Source organism: Simochromis diagramma, unplaced genomic scaffold, assembly GCF_900408965.1.
Source record: "Simochromis diagramma unplaced genomic scaffold, fSimDia1.1 OVJJ01000293.1, whole genome shotgun sequence".
NCBI lineage: Eukaryota > Metazoa > Chordata > Actinopteri > Cichliformes > Cichlidae > Simochromis > Simochromis diagramma.
This window is the reverse complement of record NW_024386801.1, coordinates 4,152,832-4,173,094: the sequence shown is the minus strand read 5'-3', so window position 1 is coordinate 4,173,094 and position 20,263 is coordinate 4,152,832. Positions and strand designations below refer to the sequence as shown.

The window sequence follows — 20,263 nt, the reverse complement described above, 5'->3', positions numbered from 1 at the left end:
ATTTGAGAAGAGACCAGTAGGCAATAAACAGTGAAGGATATCACATGAAACTATTACAATCAGACACCAGTTTTAAAAAGGGGAATTTATTAGAGAAACTAATCTCCCTGTCCTAATTCTACCAAATATCATTTTTGGTTAACACATGCCATCTTTTATTTTCCCCTGACCAACCTGGCTTACTAATCAATTTTTTGGACTTTTAGCATATCCACTTCACATCCGTGCCCAAACAACTTGAGATCATTTTAGAGAATATGATCCTATTTCCTGAACCTTCATTAGATTGTCTACTTAAGCCTATAATCTGACTCGATCTGGGGGATAATTTAATATGAGAGCAGAGAGGATGCAGCCTGCCGCCACAATATTTCTGTATTACATTGATTAAAGATATGAAGGACAATCACATTAAAATAAAAGCTGAATACAACATACTACTGCCTGTCAACGTTTGACATCTCTTTCCTTTAGCTCCACTCTTACAGATGCAAGCCTATTCACGGCACACTTGTCCGGCACAGGTTTGCTTCCCTTACTAGTTAAAAGAAGCTAGAAAAACCAAACACACAGAGAGACAGCAGACAAAACTATAACTGAAACAAAGGCAAAGTAAGACAAAGAAAAAAAAACCGTATCACACAGAGAAGCAAATAATGGAAAAATATGAAGAGAGCAGAACATTAAGTTTTATTCACGTACTTTTCTGTTGTTTGTTTATCTATTCCCTTTATAACTTCACAGTCATTTTGTAGGCCATTTCACGTTTGATTTGTGTAATTTTGTTCCACTGTTCATATATTTGTTTACCCAGGAGAGAATAACTGTTGGCACTTTTCGGCTTATAGCTATTTCCTGTTTTAAAACTTTACATAAATTTGTGTCTTTGCCTTGTTTCTGTTTTCAGTCTGTTGTGAAAAATATGAAGATTTTTTTGGGAGAAAATAAAGAACCGGAAAAAGATTTGAATCAAAAATAATTTTTCAAAAATGAGTATGACAAATTATGATGGAGAGAATTTGAGATACTTCAAAGTGTTTTAATAAAACTGAAAGAACGCAGCAAAAGATGGAGAATGAGAAAGGCAAACAAAAGAGCATAGAGGCACAGTGTAGGAGGACTGGTCACACCAATCGTGATGGATGATGAGGCAGGCTCCGGACGAAAGAGATGAAGTGACAAAGACACAGACGGAAAGAAAGATGAAGGAGAAGCGATAAATAGCAAATGAACTGAAAGAAAAAAAAACACAGGGAATTATAAATGATTCCTTGAAGGAAAAAAATACATTACAGTGAATACCACTGATCACTGATCACGTCCTGCCAGAAAAGAAAAGGGGAAAAAAAAATTAAAGAACAAGTGAAGGGCAAATGAGAGATTTAAGAGGAAAGAATAACTATTAGTGTGTGACTCAGAGGATGAGTAGAGGACACAAAACAGCAGTCTAATTGCCTGGCTAATTGGAGTCTTTGTTTCCAGTTTCCCTTCATTGGGCTGAATGGATAGCGAGACAAAGAAACTTGACTTGGCTGGATAACAGAAGAACAGACTGTTGAAGATAAATACAGAGAATATCTTGAGTGCCTGCCGGGTATCTGCTACCTTTAAAGTATAAAATATTTATTTGCCATGAAATGTATAGAAAATCCTCTCACAGAATCGTACAGAAAAGTGTTGGACCAAAGAAATACTCTCACGCCAGCAGACTGACAAACACACACACTCTACTCAGAATTACTGATCTGGTTTGCAGTGAGCAGAAGTGAAGTGAAATAAAGGCAGTATACTGTCCTCCCCTGGTTAATACCCGTCCTTCTTCTCCTATTGTGAAATCATGACACACTCTCCAATCTGCCAATGGCCACGGCAATTTCCTGATTCTACTTTTTCAATATCTCTTCTCTTTTTCAAACTCAATTTCTCATTACGCTATCTGACTGTCACCCTGTCCCCATCTCTCTCCCTTGCCCGATTCCTCCCTCTCTAATACCCACAGGTGGCCTTTAAAAAAAAAAAAAAAAGACCCTTCTCGGTGAGTACACTTCTTTAAACTACATTAATGATACCAGTGTTTAGAGCTGCCCCAAGGAGGCCCACAAACTTCACTTTTCTCTCCTTGCGCTTTCTCCCCTCTTCATTCCATTTCGCATACATTCCTCTAATCCATCAGAGAGCTATCGCGCTGCTCTTCCCTGCAGCCTCAATAAATCCTCTTTCTTCCATCCCCTCCCTTCGCTCTGCCCCTCTCCGTTCTCCTTCATCCCCATCCTCTTTCCCCATCTCTCGCTCCCTCTCTTTTTCGTGTCCGTCACTTCTTTCTGGCTCTTCTCACAGAGTCTCCTTTTCCTTTATCTACCACATCCAATTCCCCCATATGTAATTATCTAATACAACATTATAGCATTACTTTCTCCAGTGCCTTCCTCCCCCCCCACCGTCCATGTGAAGAAAAAAAAAAATAACTAAACTCAGTGGGTGTATTTGTGCTGCGCTAAAGCAGATGCTCTTTTGATCACAGTGAAGTGCAACTATAATTATTACACTGCATCAAGGTAAATCTATAGAACACGTACAAGTGACTGAAAATGTATCTGCAGCTAAAAGATATACACGGATAATTCGTGTGATATTTTATGCCGGTTTTTTTGTAAAGTCACAGTACCCACTATTTTAGTGCCATAAGCACTCATTAATGCACCAAACATGCTTTAATCCACACATTAAAAAAAAACTACTTTAAAAAAATCTACAATTTGTTGAGCAGTGCAGCAGCCTGGCTGTTTCAGAGATGCTCTGATCCTGGCCACACTGACTTGGATCTCATCAAAACCGTTGAGGTCTTTAAACTGACACACATTGCCTGAACCCAACTGAGTGTTCTCTTTATGTCTAATAAATGCCAGATATTTCTCATCTGTTTTAATATTCATGAGCGATTTTCACAGAGTTTCACATACTCAAAAAAAGAGTGCAAGAAGATCAAACACTGATTCCTGCCTCACCTTGGCACACCTGGCCAACTGTTAACCTGTTAAAAGTGTCAAGTTTTCAGTTTCCAGTGTAGAAACCATCTGACAAGCACTCTATATAGAGCTGACACCTTTAAGCACAGTTGGATTCAGTTTATTAACAGGATTTCATAGCAAAACAAAAAAATATATATATTTAAAAAAACTAATGTGCTAATGATGTGTCAGAATTCTTTTCTAAATACTGATCTCTTCTTATCACATGCTGAAAGATCCCGGATATTCCAGTCAATTTCCAAACAGCTTACATATCACTTTGCTGGCTGCTCAGTATGTAAAGTTAGACTAACCTCACCCTTCATCAACATGACTGTCGGTCGCACTCCTGCATTACTGCCAATCAGATGTTAGTTTCTGCAGTTTTACACAGCTCAAAGTACATCAACACCCGAAATTCATTCTGATCAAACCTAAGCCACTGCACACTTGAACAGAAAGAAACTCTCGAGCATAGATTTGCATCTCAGCAGGCTCCCGTCACTCATAGAAACAGATGGTGGAGTAAAGGCCCGAGGGAGGAAAGCAGGACAGAGAAGTCACGGCAGATTGCTGGCAAACAGCTTCATTCTAGTTCAACTGTTACAGGGTATCAGCCAATTACTATTAGCAGAAAGAGGTTAGAAGGTCCTCACACGCAACCAGGGCCATATGTGCACACAAGGAAACAGAGGTCACTTACATACAAAAAAAATAAAATAAAAATACTAAGAGATCCCAACTGGAATCAACATAGAGTGTCTTAACGAGGCAGCAATTTTGGAGTGGTATAGCAGCAATTTATAGTTTTGATTGCTGTCGTACTTCCTAATATGAAATTGAAATTGAACAAAGGTTCAATTTGGCTGAAATCTGGTGACCATGAAGGTCAGAGCACATCATTCAAATCTTTTTTATACTTATCAAACCATTCAGGATCTCTGCTTCAGCCATCCTGGATAATACCACTCCCATCAGGTTAAAAATGCTTCACAGGAAAATGGTAATCACTCATAACATTCTTTTATCGATTTTCAGTAATACGTCCCTCGATGGGCAAAAATGGATCAAAACCACGCCAGAAAAAAAGTCTTTCAGAGCATATCATGAAAGCCAGAAGATCCAATGCTCAGCTCGTGTGCGTGCTAAATCTGTATTCCTATGATGTCATGTGCAAAAATCTCTACACTTTCCTCTCTCAAAGTACTAAAATCTCTTCACCAGCTAATAGCCAGCAGTGCTTAAATGATTCAATTATAGATACTGAGAGATCCCATAGAGAAATAACTGGTCATTCTCCACTAGGTTTCACTCAGTGTTGCTGCAAAAGGTGCAGTGGACTCTCTCCTCCAAGTTACTATCAGTCCTTGAGGTTCTTTACCAAGTCATGCATATAAACAAAACAAAACAAAACTATTGAAATAGAAGTAAAAAAAATGCAAAGGAAGAAGAAAAAAGGTGGTAAAGAAGAAGTAAAAACAAAAAAATCCATCACATGTCACATGTGTACTCACACAAACTGAAGAACAGACCCATGTGTCTTTGGAAGATTTGAGTGTGAATGGCATTTGGAGCTTATAAATTGAATACTGCTCCTTCTAAATGCCAAATGTGGTATCACAGACAACCTTAGAATCATTTTCGACCTTTGCTTCTCATCACATCACTGCCAAAGTTCAGAAACAACCATTTCTGATTCGAGGCATTACAGACTGAAGGAAACGATTCTCAGCATTCTGCATTCAACAGAAGGTTCACACTAAAAGTTAAGGAAACAGTCAGTGTGCCAGGGGCTGGTTCTGTGACCCAGCGTTTTCTGTTATTTTTTATTGTTGATTTCTTATGTTAATATTATGTTAAAATCATGTCCTGTTCTTAAGTTAAGGGTAGAGTTGAGTTGTTTTGTATTAGTTATTTCAAAACTTTAAGTTCTATTATTATTATTATTAGTTTGTCTTTGTTAAGTTTTAGTCTGGTTTATGTTTTTTCTATGTTCCCCTTGTGTCTCTCTCCTCTGTGTCCTTCTCTCTCTCTTACTCCCGCTGTCTCTCGTGTCAAGCTTGCGTGTCCCAGTTCATGTCTCTCCATGTTTCCTGTTTTATTTTGAAAGTATTGTGTTTCTATGTTCAGTGTGCTTAGTTATACTCTTCCCCTGTGCATCATTATGTTCGTTTGTGTTAGCTGTGTCTCCCCATGCGTTTCCACTTTCCTCATTACCCTTATGTGTATTTAATCGGTGTGTTTTCATTCAGTCTTTGTCGGGTCGTCTGTTTGGTTTCATGTCCAGCCACACCATGTCTCAGAGTTCTTCTTACTGATCAGGTTCATGTTCAGTTTATTTCATAGTTCCATAGTCGCATGTAGCTGTTTAGTTCCACGTCCTTGTCTCTCATCACAGTTTTCATAGTTTATTAGTTACTACCCAGTTTAGGTTTTCAGCGTTTTCAGCCAAATAAACGGCTCGCCTTTTGTTTAAACCATAGTTTGTTTCTCCAGTGTCTGCATTTGGGTCCACTTTCTCACTCCCACACAGACTGTGACACAGTGTTTGATTACATTTTTGCAATGGAACTTTTACTTTAACTGAAAAATTTCAAACTGAAAAAATGTAAATACTTTAACAAATTAAATAAAAATACAAATCACAAAAAGCAAAAACTAAATGCACCAAAAATTAAGTGAAACTTTTTTTCACATCAAAACCACACATAATAAATATACACATAACCTTTTTCAGTTCTTTTCAGCGTACAACTACCTCTTCAAACAGTTGTATTTGTATTACAATACCTGTTCTGAACTTCTTAAATTTTGTCCCTGAAACTAATAAAAACTGAACTTTTTCAAAGAAATACCGTGAAATACCCCAAATATGCAAATCTACTCTGGAAACTAATAAACTAACTGAAAAGAAAAATTCTAATTCAATGAAAAAAAAAAAAAAATCAAAGCAATAATAACTTGTGGTGCTGGCAAGATTTTTTTCAGCAATTAAAATGATATTCCAATTTAGCAATACTGCCACATACAGATTTACAAAAGCAAAGAAATGGATGAGCCAGACTAGCAGCACAATAGCTCCCAATAAAAAGGAACACAATAAGGCACCACGTTTTGGAAATGTGCAAATGCAAAAAAAAAGTACATGTCTGAAAATAGGATAATAAACTCATGTGACTAAAGGTGGTGAGTTAGGGTGGTGAGTATCTTTTATGATCCATTGGGTTTGGGCAGTGCATCAATGCTTGTGTATCTCCTGGAGGGCAGGAAAATCACCTCTGAAGTGCGTTGCATTCCTCTACGGTGCAGTTTTTGTACCAGATGATACAGCAGCACAGCAGGATGCTTTCAATGGAACTGAGAATGCTGGAGCTCACGCTAAATTTCTCCAGGTGCCAGAGGTTGTACAGGGGTTGTTGAGTCTTCCTCATCATATTATTGGTGTGCATGTGGACCGTTTGGGATCCTCTGTGATGGTCATCTGAGGTTCTGTTAATGTAAACGGGTCGTGCTCTCTCCTTGTCTGCTTGAAATCCACGATCAGCTACTTGGTCTTATTAACACTGAGGGCAAAGTTTTCTTGGTTATCAAGAAACCATTGTGTCAGATGGCTGATCATCCATGGTTATACCCATCATACTACTTCTAATCTTCAACTAATTGCCAATCACGTTCCAATTTGAGAGCCAAAAAATGTTCTAAAATCGAGCAGAGCAGCAGCCCAGCTCGGTCTGAATTCAGGATGGTTCAACTTATAGAATTTTAGTAAATGTCAATCACGCCCTGGTGTTGTGTGTGCAGCCTGAGGCTCTGTTAGCTGTTTCAGAGAGACGAGATAGTGTTGACAGGGTTATCCGAGTTCCTTATCTGACTACTTCACTGTCACTCATCAAGCTGTTGTGACAGCACCTAGCAGGCACTGCCAAACTATCAATTCACAGCAGAGGCGGAGACAGATAAAAAATTATCTCAAATTGACACTGTTATTCGATTAAAAGTCAAAACAACATATTCTGCTGGCATCAGAAAAAAAAAAAGTTTTTTGTGCTTCTTACTTTGATTTGATGTTTTTAAAGTTTGATTTTAAATGCACAGAAATGTAACAACAAAATATGTTCTATGTTTAGTGTCATTTGATTAAACACAGTAGAGCACTGCTGACTCAGATTCTGGTGTTGAAACTCCCCGAGTGTATACCAAGAGGAGGAAAACGCCCTGGATGGATCACCATCACAGGCAGAAAACGAGAGAACCCGCGGAAAATCCACCAAGACTCTGCAAGAACATGCAAACTTGACACAGAAAGAGCCGAAACAGCAGAACCTTCTTTCTGTAAGGCAGAAAATGAATGTGGGGACATATTAAAGAAACTGGAGCTGTCAAATGTTTTCTATTGTTCTTCACAAATAAAAGAGTAGCTGTCAAATGATGATCAAATATTATTTATATTGTGTTCCAAAAAACGAGCATGTCACCAGAAATCTAAAAATTGGTTTTAGTGCTGGTACTATAATTCATTTGATGATATGCTTACACAAATCCTTACTTGGATCTATTTCAATGAGGAACTAAAAAGTGCTTTGAAAGCAAGGAAATGGCTGAAAGAGAATATCAACACCCTCTATTTTCAAATTTTAATAAGCTTAATCATATTAACCAAAAATACACCCACTCACTAATAGCATGAGTCATCACCTCCAGGAGTTGATAGCCAGGTGGTGTAGATGACTGTGGATGACATCTATTAAAACTGCCACCTAGGATGAACTTCCACACTTCATGGCAACAGGAAGGCCAACATGTGAGAAATACATCATTCCAGCTGGTCTTTGAACTGCGTGCACACAGAGAAAGCATTCCTACTTCTTCCCCTTTTACTGCTTTTAATTCAATGTTGCACTGTTATAGTCACTATGACACGAGGTCCAGCAAGAGAGAAAGAGTGGACCACAAAAAACGAGCAACAAACGTGAGCGATCCTTGAAGGGAAAGATGTGGCAGATGAAAGCACGTTATCCAAGATGACTACATGTTTGATTTGATCTGTTTTATGTGTGCCTGTCCATCTATTTGAATATGCTTAACTCTGTGGATGTACGTTTTCTAGTTGCAGTTGCCTCTGATTGCATTGTACGGAGACCTCCAACAGCCAAGTGAAGTGTTTAAAGTGAACCTCTCAACAACAATATGTTTCATTCTCTGACAATATGATTCAGCCCTGCAGCAGCCATTAGTCACTGTTCACTCAACTCTACTACAATCTGCTGTACAGGTCCAATGAACCAAGACATATAAATAACCACAGTCCAGAGTGTGAAAAAAACGAAACAACCTTGCTAACGTAGGAGTGTCTGTGTTTCACTCTGCTCTCCTCTGTTCAATTACATTTCTGACGGCTGCTCTCTGTTTGGCTCCGTTCTGCTCTGTACTGTTTGAGTCTTTTAGACTCCATTTTAATATAGCGCTGTCTCATTCCATCTAGTTCTGAGCCCACTATGAATAAAACCAAGAACAGCAGCACAGTGTGAGAGCTGTTTTAAATTGCAGTTTTGATTAAGGCTTTGTGCAGAACTTAGCTATGGCAGAATGAAGTCTGTAAATAGGCTCAAATGGCCCTGAACTTATTCTCCAATAACAAATTGTACGAGAAGATCAGGCTGACAAGGGCCTCGTGTGTAATGACTTATAATTTTCGCAGTGCCCATCTACGAAATTGAGTGTAATAAAAACCCGGGAACACTGAAATCATTTAGTTTTGTTCGATTATTCCTTGATTTTATCAGGTTTACAGATCTTTGAAATTACCAGGTTATAAAATCTAATGAGCGATAATAACAGCTGCTCACGTCGTCTCTTTTTTTAAATAAAAAAATAGACGGAAAGTGATATGTTATTCGCTTCTGCACTGCTAATTTGCTCATTTCAATTCCATCCCATCTAATTTGAAGAATACCTTTTTATGAAGGCATGGCAATTAATCCTTCTGCACAGATTTGCCACGTTTGGGAGGATATCCTGCCACAAACAGATCGAGTGCAATGGTGTGTGAGGGATGCAAGTTGCACGGGGCAGCACAGGGAACATGCGGAAAATGACAAATTAATTTTTTTTTTTTGCTTTGAGGTCCCACAATAAAGCCATTAGCTGCAGAGCAGACTTTCAAATGGTGCAGTATTTAACAAGCACATTCACATTAATGCAGACAGGCCTGTATTTTTTTTGCATGCAAAAGTATGAACATGTTCTCCGATGTACATCCACACATGAAATAGCAAAACCGATTTTGTATAATTATATTGAAACTGACTTTCATGTCCTCTTTGACATGGCTCCTCTAAAGCAAGTGAAAGTGAGCAGCTATAAAATCAAAATAGATTTGACTTCAGTTATCAAGCTTAAAAGCGCACAATTTTCAACTTGCTTCATGTCTGGGACGAACAAAATAAATAAATAAATAATGACATGACAGAGAAATCATAAATCACTTTACACATCAAGGCCAGGAAACATTAAACGCTTTCGGAGAGGTAGATGAAGGCAACAACTGCTGTGTGTTAATCATCGTTATATCAGATTTCATTGGGATAGACAACGCGCAGTCCAGCCTTGTTCTCTTGAACACTTCCCCTTGACTGGCATAAGTTAAAAAAAAATAACGACAACACACCCAAAATACTTTTAAAGCAGATGCAAAATACATTCACACGCAGAAACACAGTAACAGGTCACAAAACTTGAAGTGTCACACTCAAATTCCTCTGCTGCACAACCTTTTTAATGTTCCTGTCATAATCTGCCTTCACGCTTGGTTGCTTTGTTGTTGTCTTGTTATTGTGGGAGACTGCAATATACTTGTCAGACAGGAAAAGAAAATAGAAAAACTTTCAACCGCATCCTTCTGTCTCTTCTTCTATTTCATTTTTGTCACCTCTTTGCTCTCCCTCGTAGGCTGGTGAGCTTTCCGTGCTAACCAGACCCAGTTAATCCTACGCACAGAGATAAAGTAACACTTGCACATACAACATTCATGAATAAAAAGGACTTCAGCATTATGATTCGGTTTTATCCCGTCACAAAAACAACCTACACATAACAAACCTGCCAAAAAACAAAAGCACGTAGGCACAAACCGTGACGATAACCTACCGAAACCTCCAAAGCAAACACAATTTAAAAGCACACACACTGAGGTGTTACGTATGTGTAACTTCCAGCCAAGAACCACACTACCACTTTTTTGTCATGAAGACCTGGAATAAGAACAGACTGTACAAACACACAAGAGACTAAACTGTGTGCGTGGGTATAGCTTTACAAAAAACAAGAAAAAAATATTCAGCACCAGTAACGATGAGAATTCAATATATGATTAGACGCTGGTGCGATGGAGAGAGCCAGCCTGAATAAACTGTAATGTAAAATCAATACTGTAATCAATATAAAGAACGTAAAGGTCATCGTGAAACATATTCCTCGTCACCTCAGAGGTCCATTTACACATCCAACCAACACTTCTGATGTTATCACACTATATGTTCTGTCACTTTCTTTTTTTTTTGCTGGTCTGGAGCATTCAGGTGTGTGTTAAAACAATACCAAAGAGTACAGACAACAGCAATGCTCTTGAAGAAGCAATTGTTTCTGCCAATTAGTTGGCGAAGGGTTATATGGTAATTTCCAAACAATTTCAAATCCAGGTGTGGACGTTCCTGCAAATTCATCCCAAGGTCAGACCGAGCAATGTTCAGAGAAATGTTAGAGTCTGAAGGCCTCAGTTAGCATGTTAAACGTTAAAGTTCATGAGAGTACAATTAAAAGAAGACTGAAAATGTATAATTTGTTTGGCTTTCTAGGAGAAAGCTTCTTCTCTCTAAATAGAGCATGGCAGCATGGTTTAGATTTGCCAAGTTTTATCTGAACAAATAGTTTTTACAGCGTCGTTTGGACAGATGAGAGCAAAGTGGAGATGCAGCATCTCCATAATGCACAGTACCAGTTTTGGTGAAAACCAAACACAGCACAACAGCACAAACACTTTATACCAACTGTCAGGACTGTGGTGGATGGATCATTATTTTGGTTTTTGGTTTCTTTGCAGCCACAGGAACTGGACACCTTGCAGTCATTGAGTCGACAATGAACTCCTTCTCCACTGTCCACAGTATTCTATAGTCAAATGTGAGGTTGTCTATCTGACAGCTAAAGCCTTGGGCAAACTGGGTCATGCAAGAGGACAATGATCCCAAGCACAGCAGCAAATCTACAACAGAACGGCTGTAAAATAAAAGAATTAAAGTCTTGCAGTGGCCCAGACAAAGGCCAGACTTCAACCCGACTGAAAGGCTGTGTTGGGACCTTAGGAGAGCTGTGCATAAATGAATTGTCACACACTTGAATAAACCGAAGCAATATTTTAAAGAAGAGTGGGCCAAAATTCCTCCAGAATGACATAAGAGATGGATTAAAAGAAAAAAAGATTACTTTAAGTTGCTTCAAGTTATTGCTGCTCAAAGCAGCTATGAAAGCAATTCAATCATGGAGAGTATTTATTTTTTGCACTCACCACTTCTGCATTTTGGCTTATTTTTGTTAAACAAATAATTACACAGTGTAATACATCATGTATTGTTGTTCATCTCTAATTTTATGCCCTGGTAAGAACTAAGACAACCCACACAGAATGTGAGCTTTCTTTCTACACTGTATGTAGTTGTTATAATTGTTCATAACCTAATTTGTTACATTTAAAAGATCCAAGTATCCCTTAACTTCACCCCAAATGCCAGTGATTTGAATAATTTAGGCCAACACTTGTGCTTCATTCAGTCGGGCAAATGAGGCAACCCAAAGGAACAAGAGCTTTTAGAATCGGTTCTCCTTCACAATCATATAAACTTAACAATGAGTTCAGAAGCAAAGTGGATGCGGATAAGTGCTTACAATCACAATGCGGCAGATATTATGTTCACTTTGTGAATCTGTGGCTGTCTGTATGTCTCTGTTGTCATAAAAATTGGGTTCTGGAGACAGGTAGTGTAGTAAGAACTACGACAAAAGAAGCAGCTTTGAGTACTTTGTCACCTGTCTATTTGCTTGTCAACCTGAGTCTCACAACCATGCAAGATGGAGTCTGAAAACTTAAAGATCAATATTAAAGGAGAGTTTGAAGATGGGTGTGGCCCAAGAACTCAGTGAGTCATCATGTAAACACTAGGGAGAAAGATGTGTCGAGGACTGGATAGTTTAATGCCTCTCCATCTTACATTTACTGAGAAAGAGAGTACTTTCAGGATTAAGACTGTCGACACCTGAGAGCACTTCTTATACAGTATGGTAATTCATCTATAGATATAGGTACTAGCATGCATACAAAACATGCATAGAAGATCTGCTCTTCAGTCTCCAGGGAACACTTTCTTCTTATATGTGAGAAGTTGTAGTGTAGGGTTGCAGGACCAAGGCTTCCTGTTCTATGTGCCAGTTATTGTTTATAAATGTAATCTTGTCAGATATTGGCTGATGGTTTCAAGTTTGCATTTTGGTAAATGTGTTTCTTCCTTTGCTCTCCATAGGAAGCAAAACCTATACTAGGGGTGGGGAAGTCCAGGCCTCAAGGGCCGGTGTCCTGCAGGTTTTAGATCTCACCCTGGGTCAACACACCTGAGTCAAATTATTAGTTCATTACCAGCCCCCTGGAGAACTTCAAGACATGCTGATGATGTAATTTATCCATACAAATGAGCTGTGTTGGTTCAAGGACACAGCTAAAACCAGCAGGACACTGGCTCTTGAGGCCTGGAGTTCCCCCACGCCTGACCTATACAAACACAACTGTTCTGTACTAGTCAGACTGCAAACAGAAACCAGTACCAAAAATCATGTTCCTTGATAATATCTGCATCTACCTAGCAATTACCTTTATTGCTATAAATTAGGTTGTAGAGTAATATTAATGTGCAAATACAGCAATTGCTGCAGACTGCTGCTTAACAGGTAAAGAGACTATTTAACAGAAACAACCATGGAAGACTAGATATTCACATCCTGACTCTTAGTACATATATTGTCTTGCTAACAGCTTTCAAGTATTCCGAATTGTGTTTAGGTACTTCCCCCTACAGTGTATACAGACTGCATTTTGCTATGATGGCACAAATACACACACACTGACAGGTTTACAAGGTGAAACTAACAAAACATCCGGCAAAACCTTTCCTGGGAGATCCTCCATCAGATTCTTGTGCCCTTTTGGTCTCTCTACTGCTGAGAAAGTGAAATCATTTTGCCATCCTGATACGTGTGTGGTTGTCAGAGGTACTTACTGCACAGACTTCGAAGACTGGGACCTGAACTTGCTAAACTCGCCTGGAGCGGTCCACTCTGTCCCCAGCTGCAATACAGAAGAGACAAGACACAGGTCAGAGAGAAGTCTACGACAAGCTGGAGAAGAGAAAGGGGCTCCACAAGCCTCAGAGCAGTATGAAAAATTCAGTTTGGTTTGCAAATCTTTTTAGAAATCAGCTGTGTGCTAAATAAAATATCAACTTTATCTTCATTGGGTACTGACAGAGACTGGTGTCTCAGTTAGCAGGTGGATGTCCTAAATTTATTTTTAAGTCAGAAATTGGATTGGTGGATCGCAAAGGACACCAAAAGATCCTGACTGCCTCCCTGGTTAGCAACATAAATGAAAAGAAAATGGGAAAACAAGCTAATACATCCCAAAACAACAGGAAGAGTCAATCAGAAGGAAAGTTTGGAAAGGCAAAGTGAGCTAACAAATGAGAACTAATGACAATAAACAGACAGAAATAGAGGAAGTCAGATTCCCTGCCAATGCTGACTCTGAGAAGCCAGCTCATCTAAACCCCTGGGGTTCCTGTTTTGGCCCTGTGGTTGAGTCGGTGCCCATTCATTCTCTCAGCAAGCCAACACAAGTAATTAGGGCCCCTGCTGTTGCTGATCCATAATGAAAGAATGAAACTAAGATCACAGTGGGCATGTCTTTAATTGTTTGTGTTGGCCACACAACTGAGTTTGAGACTGGTCAAAAGACATTGCTGCGAGTGGTGCTAACAAATCAAAAGAGACAGTAAATAGCTGTTGATCCTCAATCTGTGTTACACAATACATGTTCCCAGAGGAAAACATATAGTGATGCACATGCATACACAAACAAATCAAAATGCCAATTGTACAGTGGCATATCTGAATGTGTTTGCTGGCATGAAAGGAGAGTCCCTATGATAATAAACCTTAAAATCATGCAGCCTGTCCAAAGCCAATCAGGCCCCTGGCAATGCTGACGCCTCTGAGAGTCTTTGTGAGGCTACTGAGTAGAGAGGAGGAGGACACAATGTGTGCTACTGTGCTTTCAACTCTGGAGCCCACAGCATCTTGCTGCCACAGTGCATATTCACACCAACATTCCCTTCAAATATTCCTCCGGTAGGAGTTAGGTCACTGAAAGTGAACATCAGGGAAGCTAGCTAACCGAGCACTAAGCAAAGTACTCCAGTAGCTTTGCATTAAAGATGAAGATACATTTGCAAACACCTACGTGAGCATTTACTGGAAACAACTGTAATAAACTTTGTCCTCATATTTTTTGTGCATACTTGTTACAAAAACATGTGTGTCAAGTTGTTTTTGTATGTTATTTAAAAAAGAAAGACTCACTTCTTATGCTGATAAGCTAAAATCTGCCATGTGGATATGACAGCCTACAGAGTGAATGTCCGTTAACTGTAAAATTGTGCTGCTGGATACCAGATGTTCCGGCTAACCGTTTGATCTGTTACACCTATTATTTACAGTTTTATCAGTCACAACAATTCCACACATGCTTCTATTACTTTCGACAGTTAGTAACCGACCTCCATGACAGTTAAAATAACTCACAAGTTTCATATGACTGCACAAGGCATTTCTGTAGAAGTGTAAAATCTTTCAAAGCAGAGGAAATTGGTGAAAAATGCAGCACTAAATTGAAATAGTCAACCTATGAGAAGACACTATTGAAAATGCCCCTATTACTGTATTGTACTTGCACGGTTTATGTTATACTCTCCCTTCTTTCAGGGTTTTTTTTTTTTTCTGAACATAAAAGGTAAAATAGAAAGCTATCACACAGCAGAGACAGCACAGGAAAAATATCAATCTCACCAAGTTGTGTCATCTAGTGCTGACTCTACATGCAGGAAACCTTCTGAGGGCGCATACAGGAAATCATTAAATTATATCTCTACAGACATTCGATTTATTTCCAAAGTAAATAGAATTTTTGGAGTGAAACTTGGTTTTATATAACTGGGATTATATTTACGCCGTCCTTTGAGCTCTAAACCTTTATGTGCCACGAGACGACTTACCTATTTATGCTCTGCAAAAATAGTTGATGATTTAGATTATTTTCTGAGCAGCTCAACAAAATATAGGATTCATAAAAACAAAAAGTCAGGGTGAACATAATTCAAAATTAAAGCCTTTTTATTTTTAACTTAATTGTCTTTTTGTGTCTCTTTTTTAGGGTAACAAAGACATCAATCAACGGTGTGCATTGTGGTTACAAGGACACACACACACACACACACACATCTAAGCACACACACACACACACACACACACACAGAATTTTTTTCTCACTGAAGGATGAGTCATTGCTTAGTGAAGGCAGCATCTCCTCACCAGAGTAGGGAAGAGGTAAATCAGAAAGCAAGCAGCCAGAGATTGATGAGGGGTTACTCACACACAGGCACACACACTACTCATATTACACCTTAAAACACAACTTCTCACTTGCATTTTGTCATATTGTACTTCTACTTCTGAAGTCCCCTATAAAAAAAAAAGTAAGCCGGCAAACTTGGCAATCCAATTTCTTCAACTTAAATTGATCGAAGAAGCCAGAGAGATAGGACGCTCATGTACACTCTTTTTTTTTTTTTTTTGCATCTGTAAAGCAGACACAAACACCCACACTGCACATCTGTGTGTGAACCTCACCCACATATGTGGGTACCTTAAGAAATCTAATTTCAGATGGCCACTGGCCCTGAAACACTGAAAAGCGAAACACAAAACAGGGTCGAGAGATAAAAGAAATATGAGTGTGCAGTGGAGCTATGGAGACATTACTCCTCTTTCTATCAGCTCCTTTTCTCCCGCTGCCCAAATAAGACGAGAAAAGTAATAGAAAAACAGCTGACCTGTGATATAATGTGAGTGCTGCTTTCTTGCTCTTATTCTATCTTGCCTTCAATGTGTTTTTTCAATTGAATCCAAACTGCGAAATTTTAATGACTAAAAGCTCCTCAGCACACTTTAACCTTTTACCAGCACTGCTGAAGAGGCGGACACAAGGACATACCGGGATTGGTCTGTGCGTACTGTTTATGTCGGCTTTTATTCAATTTAAGTACACTGGCAACAAAAGAAAATAAGGGGCAAACTTTAAAATGAAAATTGTGCCAGTGCAACGATCCTGACATTTTACATGTATTGGCTATAAAAATATTTAAATTTAACAGACATTTATTTATGTTTTTGGATACAGCTGCATTTTCTTTGAATGTATGACAAAGCAGAGATACAACCTTGGAATGATACAATAAAGCACCTATGGTTATTAACAGGGGATTTAGCTTTATCCTGTTACTGCTCAGGCATTATTCCTCTCTCACACTCAGCTTGAGCAATTTCCTGCCTATCACTAATCAGTCTGTTTGCACACACTACAGACATTTTGGCATGCTGCGAAGCGTCACAACAGGAAAGCATAGTTCTAACTAATATTAATTATAGCCACATTCCATTTAGGACTCTCAGTTCAGTGGACGTCATCATTAAAGTCATTAATTCATAGTGTGAATGAAAAAAGCTATTACATAGCAGAAAATGTAGAAGACTTTTGAAAATGCTTCAATACTGAACCACACTGATGGTGAAGAAGTTCAAGTCTCACGTTTTGCCAGCTGGTTGAATCAAGATGAAATAAAAACAAAAACATTCACAATTCTACCTGTAATAAGAAAAACCTACCCTATTTAAATTGGATCAATCTTCTTTTCCAGCTCGTCTCCCTGCTCACCTCTGGAGAACTTCCAGCATTGCTGCTGTTCTTGGCTGCTGTGAAAGCTGCATTTGACCACTTATATGTTTTGCTTTTGAGATGCCCCCTGGATCTGCTCCAGAGTTTCAAGGTAGTGACCATTATAGTTAATTTTAGAGAACATGAGAACACCACAGAAACACATTTGGCCAGCAGTTTAGTGACGATGCAGAGGCTGTTCTCCCTCATAACCCTCATCTGATCCATCTGATCCAGGGGGGTGAAAAAGGACGAGCATACTTGTGGTCACGCTTCTAACCTGATATACCATCTTTGGGTTTAGTTATTGCATACCCTTCATGGAAACTGTAAACCCAGCAGCTGAGAGATAGCAGTTTCAGCTGTCATCATGAATGAAGGCCCTCAACAGGTTAGTTTGACAGAGAAGTTGTTCTCTGCTCAAGTGTGAGGTTCATGATGAAATTACAGTGGTCTGAGGATTTCTGGGGAAAAATTTAAATGGAGCAGTAGCCCTTAAAGCAATTCATAGACACAGAAGAAGATGATATTGAAGGGAAAATCAGGTAGATTTAGATTCAGTACAGCTGTCTGTGCTGTCGTAGTCGTGCTGGACCCTATTACAGCTGTCATGCGACGAGAGGGTCACAGATCCATTGTAGGGCTATAAAAAAATAATAATAAGTATAGATTTTGTTTTTTTTAATGGTTGGAGCTGCAGAATTTCTTGATTGCACCATTTGTAATAAAAAGAAACAGGTGCACTTGGAGCCAAAGACCATGAAAGTTTTTGTTTACATATTTTGGTATCATTAAGCATGAAGTTGGTTGCTTTAAAATTTGAATTTGAATTTACCAGTTTTCACACATTGCAATCTACCATAAAATCAACCTTCAGATACTTTAAATGGATGTGGACCATCAAACCTACTTTCATGCCTGAATTCATTTTTTTCAGTTGTATGCACACATGTATCTAACTATAACATGAATAACAGCAGACACAGACGTGCTGTGTACTGTGATAGATCTTCTACAAGGCTAGAGAATAAAATGCATCATATGCGCGTTGTCGCTTTTAATCCAAAATCCTATTCAGTGTCTTTGATCAGGTGCTTTTACCTGGTAAAACGATGGGGCATTTGAAACTCATTAACCACTGTTGTTGCAGACATTTTTATTCACTGTGGCAGGAAAACCACAAATGTTAGTAAAATTAATGATGGCATTGTTCCAATTTAGGTGTTCCAGTAAGCTGTGCCACTGACAGTGCAGAAACAGCCCCAGCTAAGTACACGTCAAACATCTTTTATTTTAAACGTTTATATGATTAGGTGAGATTTTATGTGATTTTAAGTCAAAGAAGCTGACTTAATTCCATCCCTCCTTACAATCGATACGGCCAGGTGGTAGAAAAAAGAAAAAACTTTTAAATCTTATCTGCTTATCAGCTGTTCTACAAATTGAGTTTCTTGGTTTTTTGTAGAGTGGGGCAAAGTTGTGAATTGGTGCACGCTCCTACAACAGTGACAATGTCTTGTCTGTCAGGGAATGAGAAGCTACTGGTGCTGTTGAGTCCCATATTGATCGCAGTTCCCTGACCCAGTTTCTCGTACGCCTGTGTATTTTTGTCTCTGCTTTTTGAACCAGACAGATTAGACGTCATAGCATCCACCTTTCATCTCAAAAGCTGGAAAAAAACTGCCCAGGAATGGCTCGAGAAACAACACAAAAATTCTAAGACATTTACTCAGCCTCCAAACTCCTCAAATCTCAATCCGATTGAACATCCTGCAGATAAACAGCAAGCAGCCAGATCTATGGTGGGCCAACATCGCGCCCCATTGTGGAAGGGGGATCTACACAATATAACATAGGTGTTTTAAACATTGTGGCTGATTTGCCATTTGCGCCAAGTGTCTGTGCAACCAGACATGAACTACACTAAGGCATCAGCGCACGCACAGCCTCGCACACATGTGCCGTTTCCTGCTCATAAGGGCCTTTTAATATCAGACAAGACTGGGCTGGTTCTGTGGGAAGCTCTGCGGGAGCTGTCTGGACATTCTGATTGAAGGAAAATCTCATTACAGATTAGCTGTAGGCAAAAATATGATTAACGGCAAGGCGGGACAATGGATAATCCTCATTCACATTAAGTTCTTTCGTATGCGTACAGATAATGTCCCAGCAGGAACATGGAAAGTGTTCTAATAAGAATAGTGTACCCAACCAATCGCACTTCAACAAATTGAGAAGAGGGAGCTGGTACATGTAAGGGACCGAGCAGCAGAACCAAGCATGACGCAAGGTCGATTTTGTTCTCTCACTTGGGTTCGTATATATTTCGTTTTTAAGTAGAGCACCTAAAAATACGAATATTTGAAAGGTTCTTTTTTTAGTCATAAAGTCATAAAGTGAAATATTTCTGTTTTTATGTTTTCAGTTGGATGATTGTTGGCTGATAGTATTTAGTGTGCAGTATTTTAAATGATTAGAATATTTTATTTTGAGTTTGAGTAAATTACCACTCAAACAATACAAATACTGTGTATGTGTTGGTCTAGTTCAGAACAGGTAAATACGATCAAGGCCAAAACTGAGAGACTTGACAGTCCAGATAACAAACATTGCCAAGGTCTACTGGGGAAAAGGCCAGCTGTTCACAAAGTGCTGTATGAAAGCATGTTAATGCTAAGATGACAGGTAGGGGAAAGTGTTTCTGGAAAAGGTGCACAAGCAACGGGGATGACCACTGCCTTGACATGATTGTTAAGAGAAGTCTATTTGAGCAACCTGGGAAAATTCAGAAGGATTGGACTGAGGCTGGTGACGGTGCAATAAGAGCCACCGTCACACAAATCTTCAGGAACAGGATAAAACTGTTGCATTCTTAATATCAAGCTACTTCTGATCCAGAGATGTCAGAAGCATTCTTATCTGGGCTAAGGAGAAAAAGAACAGGACTGCTGCTCGGTCCACAGTCCTGTGATCCACATATGAAAGCAATTTTTTTCATTTTATTTGGAAATATACATCTTAGAGTCTGGAGGAATAATGGAGACAGAATCCAAGGTCTTTTATGTCCAGTGTGAAGTTTCTGCAGTCTGTGATGATTTGGTGTGCCGTGTCATCTGCACGCAGCTATCTACCAGAAGATTTTAGAGCACTTCCTTCCATCTGCTAA

General features: G+C 39.1%; 1 protein-coding gene and 1 long non-coding RNA gene across 2 annotated transcripts in view; one reads left to right on the top strand and one right to left on the bottom strand.

The window, feature by feature from the left end:
* b4galnt4a (beta-1,4-N-acetyl-galactosaminyl transferase 4a) overlaps positions 1–20,263 on the bottom strand; it is a 142,492-nt gene that overhangs the window by 26,178 nt on the left and 96,051 nt on the right. The window contains exon 7 of the mRNA XM_040025237.1: positions 13,331–13,398. Coding sequence (XP_039881171.1) covers positions 13,331–13,398 — 68 coding nt within the window. The remainder of the gene's footprint in view (positions 1–13,330; positions 13,399–20,263) is intronic.
* The window catches only part of LOC120729558, a 28,513-nt gene continuing 18,561 nt past the window's right edge, over positions 10,312–20,263 (top strand). Inside the window, exons 1-2 of the long non-coding RNA XR_005694951.1 lie at positions 10,312–10,483; positions 11,061–11,067. This is a non-coding gene — a long non-coding RNA (uncharacterized LOC120729558). The remainder of the gene's footprint in view (positions 10,484–11,060; positions 11,068–20,263) is intronic.